This window comes from Canis lupus, chromosome 16, assembly GCF_048164855.1.
Source record: "Canis lupus baileyi chromosome 16, mCanLup2.hap1, whole genome shotgun sequence".
NCBI lineage: Eukaryota > Metazoa > Chordata > Mammalia > Carnivora > Canidae > Canis > Canis lupus.
In genome coordinates, this window is record NC_132853.1 from 38,117,224 (window position 1) to 38,134,361 (window position 17,138).

At 41.3% G+C, this 17,138-nt stretch overlaps 1 protein-coding gene across 2 annotated transcripts in view; it reads right to left on the reverse strand.

Annotated features, from left to right (window-relative positions):
* Positions 1-1,024: 1,024 nt before the first annotated feature.
* The window catches only part of MED1 (mediator complex subunit 1), a 30,151-nt gene continuing 14,037 nt past the window's right edge, over positions 1,025-17,138 (reverse strand). The window contains exons 11-18 of one of the 2 annotated variants that reach the window (XR_012008957.1): positions 15,785-15,896; positions 14,801-14,925; positions 14,421-14,539; positions 12,603-12,804; positions 10,513-10,608; positions 10,293-10,398; positions 2,246-7,439; positions 1,025-2,026 (exon numbers count right to left, since the gene is read on the reverse strand). Coding sequence is in view for 1 of the 2 variants with exons in the window: in XM_072780374.1 (XP_072636475.1) it covers positions 4,187-7,439; positions 10,293-10,398; positions 10,513-10,608; positions 12,603-12,804; positions 14,421-14,539; positions 14,801-14,925; positions 15,785-15,896 (4,013 nt within the window). In the remaining variant the exon portion in view is untranslated. Of the gene's footprint in view, positions 7,440-10,292; positions 10,399-10,512; positions 10,609-12,602; positions 12,805-14,420; positions 14,540-14,800; positions 14,926-15,784; positions 15,897-17,138 lie in introns of both variants that reach the window. The other variant, XM_072780374.1, reaches the window with a different exon arrangement.

A 17,138-nucleotide genomic window follows, 5' to 3' on the forward strand; every position in this document is an offset into this window, starting at 1 on the left:
TAGGCTCCCTGCTTGCTGGTCATGGAGCCTGCTTAAGATTCTCTCTCTCTCTCTCTGCCCCTCCTGGTCCTCCACCCCTGCTCCTGCTCTTTAAAAAATAACATTATTTAAGGGAAAAAAAAAAAACAGACATTCAAGTTGGAAGCTTTTTACTCAACTCTTCAAGCATATTTATTTAATTTTGTCTCGTGTTTGTCCTAGAAAGGGCTACTTAATCAAGGAACCTAGCTTCAAAAACTCATTCTCAGGCCCACAAACCCAGGTCTAGATGTTATACTCTCTCCTTCCTCTTTTAATGTTATTGTTTCACTTCAGCGATATAAACACAGCTTTTTAGTCCTGTCGGATTTAATAGCAATTTTCTCCCAACTATTGATGAATTTGGTGAATAAGACCTACAAAAGATAGTAAAACTGGCTCAAGCAGATAAATCAAATGAAGAAAACTTTCACAGATCTGCTTCTGGGTTTCAGTTATCCTTTTCTGTTAACTTATTTTGAATAAACTTAGGGAAGACTTTTATTTCCTGATTAAATTTTTTGATTGAACGTTTTAAAAGCTGAAGAGGCACCTGGGTGCCTCAGTCAGTTGCGGTTGCACTGCTGACTCTTGATTTCGGCTTAGTTCCCGATCTTAGGGTCCAGCCACCCCTCAGGTTCCCTGTTCAGCTTAAGTCTGCTTATCCTTCTCCCTTTGCCCCTCCCCCCACTTCTCTCCTTCCCACCCCCCTCTGGGCCAGTAGGTGCTCTCTAAAAATAAATAAAATCTTTTGTTTTTTGAAGATTTTATTTATTTACTCATGAAAGTCAGAGAGAGAGAGAGAGAAGCAGAGACACAGGCAGAGGGAGAAGCAGGCCCCATGCAAGGAGCTCGACGCCGCACTCTATCCCAGGGTTCCAGGATCACGCCCTGGGCCGAAGGCAGGCACCAAACGGCTGAGCCACCTAGGGATCCCTCAATAAAATCTTTTAAAAAGCTGAATGAAAATTACTCAAAGGTTAAAAATTTACTACACAAAGGCATATTGCTTTTTATCAAAGAAATTTATTTGCATGTAAATAAACAGATTCTTTTGTAATGTTTCGGGGGAAAAAATCCCAGATTTTGTCTACTTTCAAAAAATGAAAAATCCCAAAGTATTTACAGAACGGCCATACGCACAGAAAATCAAATTTGAAAGTTTTTTAGAAAAGACCCTCCCCAACTGCTCCTGATGTACACTTCTAAAACAAAATTTATAAAGCCCAGCTTTTACAGCTGAGGTTTCCCAACCTAGGTTGAGATGGTAGGTAGTTCCTACCCCTCAAAAATCTAATTCAAGGGTAGAAATAAGGGGGCAGAGGGATTGAAAAGAAAAAGAAAAAAAAAAGGAAAAAGAATAGGAGATTGCCCAGGGATTGTGAAAGTTTCCTATACTGGTATCTGCTTTAAGTGACTTGACTGGATACTGTATGACAGGCTCCCTTGAAAGGGTTGCTTCTGAGAATTTATGGTATTGCTGCACTAAACTTTCAGACCTCGGCCTTAAGGAAAATCTTTACAAGAGTCACTAACCTCAAGGCCGGTTTTGGCAATTATATCCTGCTTCATTTTTCCCCCATCTATAAAATACCTGTTTTAAACCACATGGATTTTGAACCTGAAATCATGTACATCAGAGCAGGTTTTGACCAAGAACCCCTAACATGAAGCCAAAGACAGAAGAGGAATCAGGTCAAACTAAGAATACATTAAGACACCAGCAGCAGAAGACAGGTAGAAGTTGACTTCATGTCCTTGCAGTCTTTTGAAACAGAAGAATGAGTACACCTAGACAGGAGGGAGGTGTCCCAGGCTTGGTTTATTCTGCCTCTTCTCCTCCACCCTGTGGAGAAATGCAGTGCTCCCTGGTTCTCAGGCAGGGTGAAGCAGGTTAGCCCCGGCTCCCTGTTAAGCAAGTTCAGATGCTGGGTCAGTGTGTGGGGTGTGCCCATCGACAATTCAGGGGCTTATCCTTCATCCAGATCCTAACTCGGGTTTCTTTGATCTGGGATGAAGACAGAAAGAGAGAAAAAGCTTCCCAGTTTACTCATTTTGGTATCTGTTGGCTCTGCTTGGGGAAGCTGAGCCCCTGATATGTAGTACATTCCCCATAAGATTTTCCCCACCCAGAACAAACTTTAAAACCACATAACATTTTTTTTTCTCTGCAGAAACCAATGGGATAGGATTCAAAGCTAGGTGAGAAACTTGTGAGAAATCCAACCTGGTTATATGTCTGAGAGGCTGCTACTGTATCAGCATCACAAGATAAAGCACTCTGGTATCACCTTGCCCATGTCCTCCTTAGTGTCACCCAAGACATTTGACTCTGATACGGTAACCGATAACTTTTCTTGCTCCACTTTGCAATGTTTCGTTTCCTACTTCTTATTACCTTGGGACACAAAAGTGGCAGAGTTGTTGAGAGCTGATGACCAGAAAAGGGAGAACGCTAGAGGAAATCAGAGACAGTCAGGAAAGAACGCCAAAGCTGATTTTCCAACTCTATGCTAACTCCAACCTGCAGAAAAAGCTGAATATAGAAATCTTCTTCAATATCTGATGAAGCCACTCCATTTATTACACACACACACAAATGAATCACCTGGCTTTTTTTTTTTTAATCCAGAAGAGTTGTGCTGGGGACTGTGCCCCATCCTGCTGATACAGATCCTGAATGGAATCATCAGGAATGGCACAGTGCAGGTGTCAAAATCAAAGTAAGGCCGCAGAATTTCAAGAGGACCTTCCAAATACTGAGAACTTGTGTTGCACTCAAATGGTCTCCTGGATTTCTTATTTATGAGAAGGGCTTCTTATTGATGTCCCCCAGAATCCAGACTCAGACCTATTCCTCCAAAAAGGTCCAATTTGGTTGCTACATAGTAGCAAGGGTTTATCTTCATGCCCACCTAGCATTCCAGGCCCCCATTACTTCAAGTGAGCTTGAAATTGTTTTAAGTGAACTATGGCTGCAAATTTTTACTGTTTTATCTAAGGGAGCATACAGTGGAGTGATTGGAAGTCTGGACTCCTTCTCCATGTGATGCAGAGAAACAAGGAGCCCAGCTCTCAGGAATGGCATCAATTCTCCTACAAACAAAATGCTGGGATGTGGACTTTTGGCACATTGTGGAAATAGGAGAACTATTAATTCTGTAATGGTTTTCATGCCACTGGGTTAGGGAGGCTGTACATTAAACCTTACTGCATCTGAAAAGATGTTTATACCCCTAAAAAGCCAGCCCAGCCTTTTTTAAAGGACAAAGAGACTATAAATCTGTACCTCCCCAGGGAGGGGACTCCTAATATTCCTATGATGTCTGAACCCTATGATAAACCTCCTAAAACGAAAAATACCATTTTGGTTTTTTTACTTAACTCCAAAGGTGGGCTCTGACTAATCTGCTTGGGCTTAATGCTACAGTACCTGCACAAGCTACAGGCTCCCTACCGCCAAATAAGCCTTGCTCTTTCACCTCCCATCACTTTGAACCCTGAACCTTATAGAATTAGAAACACTGTATAAAGACAAACAGATAAAGGGTTAAAATATTACAAATAAATAGCTAAGATTATCTTCCCTCCCCCAATCACTCCTAAGAAACAGACACCAAACATTACTTAAGTGTCCAAAATGACCAAAGTCCTTCATTTGCCCATGCCTCAAATGGACAACTATCCAAACAAAGTGAACAACCTTCATGCAAATGCATCAAGGAATGTATTGCTTTTTCATTTGCTGCCCAGCCCTTCAAATACATGCACTAAAATGAGTTAAAACATGGCCTAAAAATGGAAAAAGGGAGAAAAAAATATATATGAATATTTCCCACAAAACTGTTTCCCACCCTTCCCTCTCCCTATGCCCCACCCACCCCCTCCCTTTCATAAGCAAGTATTTTAACTTTTTTTTTTTTCTTTTTTTCTCTGGCAAAGGAAAAAGTGATTCTTGGTAACCAGAATCAAACCCTATGGTCTCTTTAGTAGGGTCTGGCTATGCCTTTCTAAATTCACCCAGCTCGGTGTCAAAGCTATGCCATTTAAGATTCCTAGCATATTCTTAAACACAAAATCAGACCTGTCTGACTCACCCCTTAATGGTGGTTTGCCTATAAACTTATTAGTTTTTCTCTGGCCATTTGTGTCTTAAAAAGTTAGGTTCCTAATTGCCAATCAGGGCCACATCCATAAGATCATCATCTTCCTCCCCAATCATAAAGTCAGGGCTGAGCCTTGAGGGCCTGTCTGTAGATAAAATTGTGTTGCTTGTCATAGACAAGGACTGGTCTGAAGAGATGGGTGATTTAGACCAACTCTCTGGCTTGATGCTATGAGATTTTTTCTTGTCCCGGTCTTTGTCCCGGTCCCGGTCTCTATCTTTGTCTTTTACTTTCTTCTTTTCTTTTTTGTGCTTCTTATGCTTTTCTGTGCTATATTCTGGAAGAGGTCGGATACCATCATCTGAGCTCGGACTGTTCTGATAAGATTTCTCTGCTATGGAGGAGCCTGACTCACTTTCACTGTCCAGATTCTGGGGGGTATATGCTGGTGACTTACTATGGCTAGGAGAGCCACGCTCATGCTTTGGAGTGGAACCACTGATGAGTGGAGAGCCATAGTTTTTGGAAGAGGCCATCTGAGGTCTGAGCCCTTCTCCACTACTTTCCCCAGGTTTCTGCAAAGTCACTTTGGCTTTAATGCTGGGGGAACCCCCATCATGCTTGCTGATGATAATTTTTGCCACACCTGTGCTCCCCACATTTTTTGACTCTGAGGTCTTCTTAGACGAATCCACTGAACCCCCCGAGGTGGAAACCTTGGATTTTTCTTTATCACTTTTCTCACGCTTACCCTGGAACTCTCCTCCTGACATGTTATGTTTGGAGGACATAGGATGGCTAGAAGAATTTGTGCTCACTCCCATCTGGCCATCCATCGGGTCTTCACCTCCAGGGCCACTGGTGACAACCCCATGCTTCAGTTTATCTATGACGGCTGTTAAGGACGGCTTCTTATTTCTGCTGGGGGATTTCCCTTTGGAACTCCCGTGCTGGTTCTGAGAGGATGACATGGAAGAGCCACTTGAGGAAAAGGAAGAGGAAGATGCTGTACAAGAATTAGATGATGGGGGAGTTTTCTGAGACAATGAGCCTGAAGATCCTAACCCTGAAGATGACTTCATGCCAGTGCTTGAACTACTTCCAGACATATGAGAACCACCAGAACCTGAACTGATGGGGGACTTGGCTTTAGAAGATGGGGGAGTCCCAGGAACAGGCTTCATTGGAGAGGCAAGCTTATCAGAGCCTCCAGGTGGCCTTGAATGAGAAGGGGATATGTTTGGTTTACTTAAAGAAGGATTCATAAGTGATGATGGCTTCCCTTGAGGTTTCATCTTGGTGCTGCCGGAGCCACTGCTCAGTCCATGCTTGGTAATGGGAGAGGAGCCTGGCTTCCCCCCAGACTGGGATGAATTTTTGGACTGACTAGATCCAGAAGACCCTTGGCTAGAATATACACTGCTACTTAACTTGGAACTTGATGAACCTTCTGATTTACTGCTTTTCATCTTGCCTGAGTTGGAAGCAGAAGAGGAGGAAGAAGAGGAGGAAGAATGGCTATGGTGGCTTTTACTGCCTGAGGAAGACACAGAACCACTGCTGGTATACTGACTGTGGGATGAGGGCTTGCCCACCATCACGGTACCTTTAGGAATCTGAATAGTGATTTTGGGAATAGGTGGTGTGGCAACACCTGGGGGAGTCTGTGATCTTCCTGAACTGCCTGGTGATTTGGATCCACCCGTACTGGTAGGTGGAGTGAAAGGTCGGTTAGAAGAACTGTGAGATGGAGACTTTCCTTCAGTGTCTGCCTTCTTCCGCTTTGGAGGCTTATCTTTGCTTTTGCCATCATTAGAAGGGGTCCGACTACGCTTCCCTGGTTTGCTATCTAATCCTGGCCCTGACAGACTACTGTTACTGGTGCCATTGCCTTCCTTTACTCGTTTTTGAGTCTTTTCTTTCCCTAAGTCCCCAGTAGTCAATAAAGGACTCTGGCTACCACTGTGATGCTCCATAAGATCTGCAGGACCTAAAGCCTTACCAGCCACTGCTATAATACTGAAATCAACTGTGTCAGCTTGGCTATTGCCTTTAAACTTAGTCTCCCCATTATCACCTCCAAGCATTGGCACCCCCAAAGTATTTAGTGCCTGAGATGCAAATCCTTTGAAATCATCATTATCTCCGCTTTGGCTGCTTTCATCAAAATATTCTTCTCCAAAACCACTTTGGCTCTGGCTGTTCAACAAATCAGGATTAAAATCTACTCCATCAGGAAAAAAATGATTTGTAGGAGAGTCACTACTAGGGCTACCAGCAGCATCTGCAATTAGGTCAGCTGGATCTGTGTATGGATTTTCATTATTATTGGTTTGAAAGACATCAGGGTCAAAGAGAGCACTCTGAGAATGCCCAGAGCTTGAAGAATCTCGAACAGGGGTGCCAATGGGTGGACAATCGTCATTAGTGCTGGGAAGCTTAGAGGCTTCTTCTGCAATGTCTGAAAGGATATCAGTTACATCTGGGCCAATGCTGTCTGAACTGGATAGTCGGACCATCCTTTGAATACTGGGTTGGGGGTGAGGTACTGGTTGCGGGTAAGTTGTTGGGGGAGTACTACACTGGCTTGGAGCTGGAGTGATGTGTGGCGTATCCAGCGTGTCTGCTGTCATGTTGACATCAAAGATAGGGTTCTGTGAGTCAACATCCATTGAAAATAGCTCCCTCTGAAAGTCATCTTCAGTCTGGTGCTTGGGTTTGTCAGGTGGTAATCTTGATGACTTCTTCTTCTTTGTCTTGTTGCTTCCCGGGCATATTTCCATCCGGGGTGAGCCGGAAGAAGAGTTCTGCCTTTCTAAAGGGCTGCTTCCATAAAGGGTTGAGAAATCCTGGGCAGGGTTATCTTTAAGAAGGTTCATGAGCATCGGGTGGTTCTTGGTGTTGCCGGCCATCGAAGAGACAGGTGGCGGCGTGTGATGAGGAGGGGTCGGACTCGAGCCAATGGTAGACCCCCCGTTCCCTGTGATTTGCAACAAACTGGTAAGAATTGGGTTCTGAGACACCTTGCTGAAGTCCTCCCCATGGCCCACCGACTCATGCCGATCTTTGATGCTCATGCTCATATTAAACAAGGTGGTAATGGGACCCCCCGGAAAGGTGTTGGTTGGTGTAGTGGTACCACTCATTGGGTTGTTGCCTGTGGTCATGCCATACCCTGGGCTGCTAGCCGGGGGCAGGTTCTTTTTCACCATGTCTTCAACTGTCTCTGCAATGAGGGACAGTGCTGGGGTGTCGGCCTGAATGGTTTCAGCTTTCCTCCGAATAGCCCTCATCGTCACAGGGATGGACATACATCTGTAAGATAAGATAGAAAAAACAAAATCAGCAATGTATTAGCTGCTGAAAGAAAACAATTTTTATTTGGGAAAACAGGCTTTAATTCTGCCTGAAATTCAGATATGTACTCAGAGGTTTACAGTAAGGAATTTTCAGGTAAGGCAAGTAACCGGTAAGACAGAAATAGTTCTATAAAATGCTAGAGCATTGGGCAAATTCATTCTAAAAGGAATCTGTACCAGTAGGCAATCTTAACCTCTTTTAAAGCACTACCCAAAACAAACCAACCACAAAGTCCAAATTACATGTCATACTAAACCAAAAGAAAACTGGTAATAATGAACTCAGTAAGAAAATGCCCTCCTGGGGCGCCTGGGTAGCTCAGGTGGTTAAGCATCTGCCTTCAGCGCAGGTCATGATCCCAGGGTCCTGGGATCGAGCCCCACATCAGCTCCCTGCTCAAAGGGGAGTCTGCTTCTCCCTCTCCCTCTGCCCATCCCCCACCACCTTGTTCATGCTTGCTCTGTCACTCTCTCAAATAAATAAAATCTTTAAAAAAAAGCCCTCCTTTTAGGACTTCACATGTGATTAATGGGATATAATATTTACCTTAATTAATGAAACACTAGAAAAAGCTCTTGAACCATCAAGTTCTAAACCTTAATGGCAAAAAATAATAATAATAATAAAAAAAAACTAAACCTTAATGGTGGGACACCTGGGTGGCTCAGCGGTTTAGCGCCTGCCTTTGGCCCAGGGCATGATCCTGGAGTCCCGGGATCGAGTCCCACATTGGGCTCCCTGCATGGAGCCTGCATCTCCTCTGTCTGTGTCTCTGCCTCTCTTTCTGTGTGTCTCATGAATAAATAAACTCTTTAAAAAATAAATCATAAAATAAAATAAAATAAAATAAAATAAAATAAAATAAAATAAAATAAAATAAAATAAAACAAAAATAAACCTTAATGGCTTAAAGCATCCCAAAGCTATATTGTGAAAGATGCTATTATTGCTCTAAAATCTTTATTATTTTTTTAAATGATTTATTTACTTATTTACATATGATATATATAGAGAGAGAGAGGCAGAGACACAGGAAGAGGGAGAAGCAGGCTCCATGCCAGGAGCCCGACGCAGAACTCGATCCCGGGACTCCAGGATCGCACCTGGGCCAAAGGCAAGCGCTAAACCACTGAGCCACCCAAGAATCCCCTACAATCTTTATTATTTTAAAGCAAAGCACTTTTTATCTTATAGATAAGTTTAAAAACGTATTTTCGGGATCCCTGGGTGGCGCAGCGGTTTGGCGCCTGCCTTTGGCCCAGGGTGCGATCCTGGAGACCCGGGATCGAATCCCACGTCAGGCTCCCGGTGCATGGAGCCTGCTTCTCCCTCTGCCTATGTCTCTGCCTCTCTCTCCCTCTCTCTCTGTATGACTATCATAAATAAATTAAAAAAAAAAAAGTATTTTCAAAAACACTTTGCTCTAGAACATTTTAGCAACTTTTCTTAAAGAGACCAAAATAGTAGTATTTTAGGATTTTGAAGATCACATGGTTTTTGTCCAACTATTCTGCCATCTTAGCTCGAAAGGCACCACAGACAATATATAGGGGTGCCTGAGTGGCTCAGTCGGTTAAGTGTCCCAATTCTTGATTTTACCTCAGGTCATGATCTCAGTGTACTGAGATCAAACCCCACATCAGACTTCCCACTCAGTAGAGAGTCTGCTTAGGATTCTCTCTCCTTCTAACCCCCACCCACCCCTCAAATTCTCTCTAAAAAATAAATCTTAAAAAAAAAAAAAAAAAAAGAGACAACATATAAATGAACAAACATAGCTGTGTTCCAATAAAATTTATTTACAAAACAGGCCACAAGCATCAGCTCTAGAAAAATCTCAAAATTACATATTAATGTTTCTGGGAAGCTGACTAGCTTAAAGTATCTTCCTACATGCCACCATTTGATATATTACATATGTTAAAAAGTGATGCAGTAGATAAGTAAAAAAAAAAATCTAGGGGCTCAGTTGGCTAAACATCAGTCTTTAGCTCAGGTCATGATCCCAGACTCCCGGGATCAATACCCATGTCAGGCTCCCTGCTCAGCGGGTAGTCTGCTTCTCCCCCCTCCTTCTGGCTGTCCCCCTGGCTCCTTCTCTTTCTGCCTGTCTATCTCACTCTCTATCTCAAATAAATAAATAAAATCTTAAAAAAAAAAATCTACATCTTATTTCAGGTATTTCCTTCCTAAAAGAATCCTATACCAACCTAAAGTTACTCTACCTTACTTCCTATTACTCCCATGATGGTATTTAAAAAACTAAAGCTTGGGGCAGGCCAGGTGGCTCAGTGGTTTAGCGCTGCTTTCAGCCCAGAGCCTGATCCTAGAGACCCAGGATCGAGTCCCACAACAGGCTCCCTGCATGGAGCCTGCTTCTCCCTCCGCCTGTATCTCTGCCTCTGTCTCTCATTAATAAATAAATAAAAACCTTAAAAAAAATAAAAAACTAAAGCTCACATTGCTTTTGAATCCCAAAGCAGAGAAAGGTGAATTCAAAACAGTGACTACATGCTTCCCTCCTGGGCAGCCCCAGTGGCGCAGCGGTTTGGCGCCACCTGCAGCCTGGGGTGTGATCCTGGAGACCCGGGATCGAGTCCCACATCAGGTTCCCAGCGTGAAGCCTGCTTCTCCCTCTGCCTATGTCTCTGCCTCTCTCTCTGTGTCTATGAATAAATAAATAAAATCTTTAAAAAAATAAAAAATAAATAAATGCTTCCCTCCTAAATTTCCATTCACTTTAATACTGAAAACAGTGTTTCTTATACCCCTCTAAATGGGAGTCTGATGGAAAAGAGCCAGTGCTACCTTTGAACAACTTTGGCAATGAAGTCATCTGTGCAGATGAGTGCATCTGACAGCCCCTTGTACAGTTTACAGCTCACATGTGTTGAGTCCTGCACATCCATTACCACTGAAAGACAAAACATATAGGAGTTGAGAGAAATTCAGCTTCTGACTTTCCAAAAAGAAGATAAAGAGCCCAAACTACTGCCCTAAGAAAAGAGCTAGCCCCCTCAAAACTCACCACACACCAGGGAGTCATTCACAGGGTGCTGAAAAGATACGCTAAAACGGGACTCTGAGAGAGGACACACTTCAAATTGGAGGAGCCCAGGAGAATCTAAAAGGCAAAGAAAAAGATCATAAAATAATCAAATATAAGACTAAATCCTAATAAATAATAATCCCTAAGTATACAGAACATCATTTTCAGTCTCCTTAGAAACTAAATCCTATACATTTTTTACATGCAAAACTACTATATCATTCACAGGTGATAGAATGAATCCGATTCCAAAAAATATGTCAGCTTGTTATAAATATTCCAAACAAATAAGTAACTAAACTTCCACTTTCTAAAATGAAGGCCATTTAATCCCTAAATTGTTAAAGACCTTGACAGATACAAATGTCTTGCCTTGAAAGTGAATTCTGAAAATAAACGTGGCCAAGAATTTTTTATTCTATTTGATAAGAAGACCTCCAGAATCTCTGCCATAAACCCTGCTTTCTATCAGTGTTTGCAGAGGTTAGTTATGTGGCCCATAGTTTGGTAAATATGGATGTAGGGGCTATAATCTAAAATGATATCCTTGAAGCAACTAGGTGACTCAGTTGGTGAAGCAGCTGACTCTTGATTTCAGCTCAGGTCATGATCTCAGAGTCCTAGGATCAAGCCCCGAGTCAGGCTCCATCCTCAGCAGGAAGTCCTGCTTGAGGAGTCTCTCTCCCTCTCACCCTGCTTGCATTCTCTCTAAAATAAATATATAAATCTTTAAATAAATACAATTCTATCCTTATGTCAATACACATATATCCAACTATCATCATAGGTTCCTAAGCCAAATACACTGGCAGCCCCAAGACAAGGATCACATACTTTCTTGCGGGAAAGCACACATCTCTGCAGGACTAACTCTGACTATCTTACAAAAACTAATTTTCAGGGATGCCTGGGTGGCTCAAAGGTTGAGCTTCTGACTTGGGCTCAGGGCGTGATCCTGGAATCCTGGGATCGAGTCCCACACTGGGCTCCCTGCATGGAGCCTGCTTCTCCCTCTGCCTGTGTCTCTGCTTCTCTGTGTCTCGAATGAATGAATGAATGAATGAATGAATGAATGAATAAATAAATAAATAATTAATTAATTAATTAAAAAAAAAAAAAAACTAATTTTCAGATGCTCTGAAACTACTTGGAAAATTCTCCCAGGATTCAAGTACACGAAATAGAAGGGCCATAAGCACACTTGCACATGCTCTGTGTCATTACTGTAACTCTAAAATTTCTCATTTCTAAAGCAGTTCTTATTCCAAAAAAGGTATCTCCTGATTTACCTTCCTTGTTTCATTTTGCCTGCCATTCATACATCTCTATTACTGAAGTGTTTTACGATTAAGGTAAAAAAATTAACTGCAGTTAATTAGAGTTGCCAAAATTCTCATCAGTATTTTAACAGCAAACTGTGTTTGAAAAATATCAGCATTCCAGAATCCAGGGAGAAAAAAAAGGTCATGGGTCTTACTCCCTTTTAAGCTACATGCTTAAGTTCCCCAAAGAATGAGGACAGGAAACATACTCAGGCAAGACTAAAAGCTAGGAAGCATTGTCCTAACAACCTAAAATGTAGATCTCAAGGAATAGTCTCTGGGACACATGGCAGAGCATATGACTCTTGGTCTCAGGGTTGTGAATTACAGCTGCACTGCGTGTAGAGATTATTTAAAAAGAAAAAAAAAAAGAAATCTCTTCCCACAGCATCCCTTCTACCTTCTATAAGGCTCAGGCACTTAGATACCTAATTATATCACCGTATGCAGAAAAAGAGTAAGTCCATTGCAAAAAACAGTGGTTTCCAAATCCCAATTTATAGATTGGTTCCATCATAATTATATGTGGAGCTTAAACTAGATTCCCAACTCCTCCCCACTGAGATTCTAATTCAGTTCACTTGTGAATGGAAACCAGTTATAAAAGTTCTACAGATTAAAAGAAAAAAAAAACAGACACACAAAAAACAAAACTCTACAGGTGATATGCTAAGCCAGCAAATTAGAGAACCAGGAGAGCAAACAGTTTCCATTTGCCAGTAAGTATATCAAGAGGAAAGGCAGTACCTTCTTTCAGAATAGTTCTTTTGACACAACTTCCTATTAGGGTGTTATAGGCCACTTGATGTCTGATCAGATTTAGGATAAGAGGAACTCGGCCAGGGTGCTGAAAGGTGATTTTGCTAACTAGGGTTCCCTGTAGACTTCGGCCATCTGGAAGAGGAGCATCCTTGTTGAGGAAATAGCAGTGCTGCTGACCTGGAAGAGCCTGGCAAAAAGAACAAAGCAAATGAACACTATCAACTCACCCAACATACTCCAACCACAAAATAACCTGGGAAAAACCCCTACTCCTCAAAAATCAGCAACAGTTTCTCATTGGACAATAAAATTCCACAGTGAATTCTTTGGTCAGCTAATGTTATAAATGCCAATTACTCACTTGGCTGAAAAGACCCCTCTTCTATAAATGTTCTATTAGTGGTTTCTTAACATAGCTAACAAAAATTACCTCAGAAATCTGTATAAAAGAGGTTCCTGAACCCTAAGTGCAAAATCCGTATTTTTTAAAAACTTTTTATTTATTTTTATTTATTTATTCATCATGAGAGACAGAGACAGACAGAGACACAGGCAGAGGGAGAAGCAAGCTCAATGCAGGGAGCCTGATGTGGGACCCGATCCCGGGACTCCAGGATCACGCCCTGAACTGAAGGCAGACGCTCAACCACTGAGCCACCCAGGGATACCCCAAAATCCGTATTTTTAATAAAACACTCCGTATAATATAATTGCAATACAGAATTTTGGAACTACTACTTTAGTCTAGACCATCCTCAAACATTCAAATAAATTCAAGTCCAGATGAGGTTTTAGACCTTCCTTAATTTATTCATTCTAGCACTTTCTTCTCTGTATGTACTTAAAGGATCTTGTCAGATTATAAGCTCATTACACTTGAAAGAATGAAACATTAATGGGCAGCCCCGGTGGCTCAGTGGTTTAGCACTGCCTTCAGCCCAGGGCGAGATCCTGGAGACCCGGATCGAGTCTCACGTCAGGCTCCCTGCATGGAGCCTACTTCTCCCTCTGCCTGGGTCTCTGTCTCTCTCTCATGAATAAATAAGTAAAATCTTAAAAAAAAAAAAAAAAAATTAAGAATTCTTAACATCGGGCAACCCAGGGGGCTCAGCGGTTTAACACCACCTTTGGCCCAGGGCGTGATCCTAGAGGCCCGGGATTGGGTCCCGCATCGGGCTCCCTGCGTAGAGCTTGCTTCTCCCCGACTGTGTCTCTGCCTCTTTCTCTGTCTCTCATGAATAAATAAATAAAATCTTAAAAAACAAAAACAAAAACAAAAAAACCCTTAACATCTGGGACGCCTGGGTGGTTCAGTGGTTGAGTGTCTGCCTTGGCTCAGGATGTGATCTGGGATCCGGGATCAAGTTCCACATTGGGCTCCCTGCAGGGAACCTGCTTCTCCCTCTGCCTATGTCTCTGCCTCTCTGCTTCTCTCTCTCTCTCTCTCTCTCTGTCTCATGAATAAATAAAATCTTTAAAAAAAAAAAAAAAAAAAGGAAAAAAATGGGAAAAAAAAAAGAATTCTTAACATCTACTTAGAAGCTTATCAAAGTTCAGGATACCATTAAGAGACTTCATCTGAAATTTTGGCCATGAAATATACATTGTTATTTCCTGACTTGGAAGCTCATGCTCTTTTTCTTCAGTATGTTTCAGAAATTTCTGTAATTTCCTGCCTGAATGAGAAACTAGGATATGATCCAGTAGTCCAAAAGAATGTTCCTGACCTCAGTAATCCTATAAAGGAAGATTCTGATCTCGGGTTCAAATATAATCTACGACAATCTATGGGGCCTTACTTACAGCATAAAATCTCATGTTGTGATTCAAAGGTATGGGGTCAGGGTCCTTTGACAGCTCAAACTGAGTGATCAGTTCATAGAGGGGTACATAAGTTGGTTGAGTTTCAAACAATGGAATTCCTGGAAAAATAAGAATCAACATAATGATCACAATAACATCAAAATGTTGACAGCTCAGTTTTCCCTTCATGACTTCTATTTCTTTCACCCATTTATTGAAAAAGTACTTATTAAGCACTTACTAATACAAAACATCATGACATTTATACCCATCAGTACTTTTTCGAGGCCTGCAAGACTGAAGAGGTCTAAGATCATCTGAATTTGAAGTTTGTTTTTCACATTTTTAACAAGAATTAATGCTTGATGCTTAAAACTCACCTGTGCAGTTCTGAAGTTTCTGAACAAATGCTCTAGATACTGGGATTGGTTGGGGAAATTTCAAGAAGAAACAGGCAGGAAGATCAACACTGTTGGCACTGGTGATTGAGGAGAAGGAGGGGGTCCTTCAAAAAAAAAAAAAAAAAGAAGAAGGGGGTGGGTTGGATTTTGACTTGATATAAAAATGAAAAATCTAAACATCCATTCTAAGACATGTCCATATCATTTAACAAAAGCCTATCAAAAGTTTCCTCTTTTGAGGCACCTGGTTGACTCAGTCAGTAGAGCATTCAACTCTTGATCTTGGGGTTGAGTTTGAGCCCCATATTAGGTGTAGAGATTAAATATTTTTTAAAAAGTTCACTTTTGGGGAGCTTAGGTGGCTTAATCGGTTGAGCATCTGACTCCGGATGGCTCACTTAAGCAACTGACTCTTGATTTCAGCTCAGGTCATGATCTCAGGGTTGTGGATCAATCTCCATATTCAGTGCAGTCTACTTGTCCCTCTTCCTCTGTTCCTCTCTCCTGCTCTCATGCACATGTGCACTCTCTCAAATAAATAAATGATAAATCTTTAAAAAAAAGTTCATTCTTTCAACTTTCTTCCCCCAGTTTCAAAACATCCTATTTATTAACCCTTAAGTATTTAATCAAGCATCTATCTTGAGCTTGAGCTATTATCTGGAACACCAAATCAATACAAGTCCCATGATCAACAGAAGAAAAAAAAAAAGAACCCGTCAATAAACCAGTGGATTTAGTATAGTTCTTCTCTTTCTCTCTCAGGATAGATAATCTGTTCTATATGTTCAGAGAAGAACATTCAAATTGATATTGAAGAGAGAAATTAAATGAATTTTTTAAAAAAGCCAATCTCCAAAAAGTCAAGTGAGAAAAGAGGCAAGTGAAAGTAATAACTTGTTTCATACTGGCTTGAAGCTGAAAAAAATGAACTTTGCTATGCTAGAATTGTATTTAACTTACCATTTGTTGTCAACTGGATGTGACCCCATAATTAATGGTGCAATTGGGAGTTTATACATAGCAGATGTTCCTTCAATTGTCACTGATGCGTTCATGCCCAATGATCGAGGAACTGAGAAAAGGAAAGAAAAAAGGTACTCTCTCCAAAGTAACACAAATAAATAAGGATCTTAACATTTAAAAACAAAAAACAGGCTTAACTTCCGCATAATTTGTCTGCCATAATTTGTCAGATACTGTAATACCTATATGACTTAGAAATGCGAGAAGCTATCTTCTACAACCTATATTTCTGTCAGTAAGTAAAGCAAAATATAAGAAACAATGCAGTCCAAAGAAAAAAAAAATTTTAAAGACTCAATACCAACATTTATTTTCTCCAATTCCAGAATTCATTTAAATAGAATTAGGATTATAGAACAGTCAACAACTAAAGTTATAAGGGGACCAAATGAGGTATTAGGCCATTTCCCACTGTTTTAGTGTATTAAAATGGAAATAGAGGGGCGTGTGGGTGGCTCAGATTCTTGATCTCATCTAAGGTCTTGATCTCAGGGTTGTGAGTTCAAACTTCATGTTGGGCTTTCTCATTCTTCTAATGAGAAAAAAAAATTTTTTTTAATGCAAACAGAAGGGACGGCTGGGTGGCTCAGCAGTTTAGCACCTGCCTTTAGCCCAGGGCGTGATCCTGGAGTCCCAGGATCGAGTCCCACATCAGGCTCCCTGCATGGAGCCTGCGTCTCCCTCTGCCTGTGTCTCTGCCTCTCGTTCTCCATGTCTCTCAAGAATAAACAGATAAAGGGATCCCTGGGTGGCGCAGCTGTTTAGCGCCTGCCTTTGGCCCAGGGCGTGATCCTGGAGACCTGGGATCAAATCCCACGTAGGGCTCCCGGTGCATGGAGCCTGCTTCTCCCTCTGCCTGTGTCTCTGTGTCTCTGCCTCTCTCTCTCTCTCTGTGTGACTATCATTAAAAAATATATATATATTTTTAAAAGAATAAACATAAAATCTTTAAAAAAATGCAAATAGAAAATAACATCCATTATTGTATTTTTTAGTAAGTTGGCTAATCTCTTCACCTTTAAAGTAATAATTAAAGGGGATTGTTTTAGGTCAAATGGTTTATACCTTTTCATTAATTCATTTACTCCAGTGTAACACCAAATCAATACAAGTCCCATGATCAACAGAAGAAAAAAAAAAGAACCAGTCAATAAACCAGTGGATTTAGTATAGTTCTTCTCTTTCTCTCTCAGGATAGACAATGTGTTCAAAAGCACCTATTAAGCTTTATATTATTATGTATGTGTATGTACACATGTATCTGTACTTAAGAGTATTTGTGTGTGTGTGT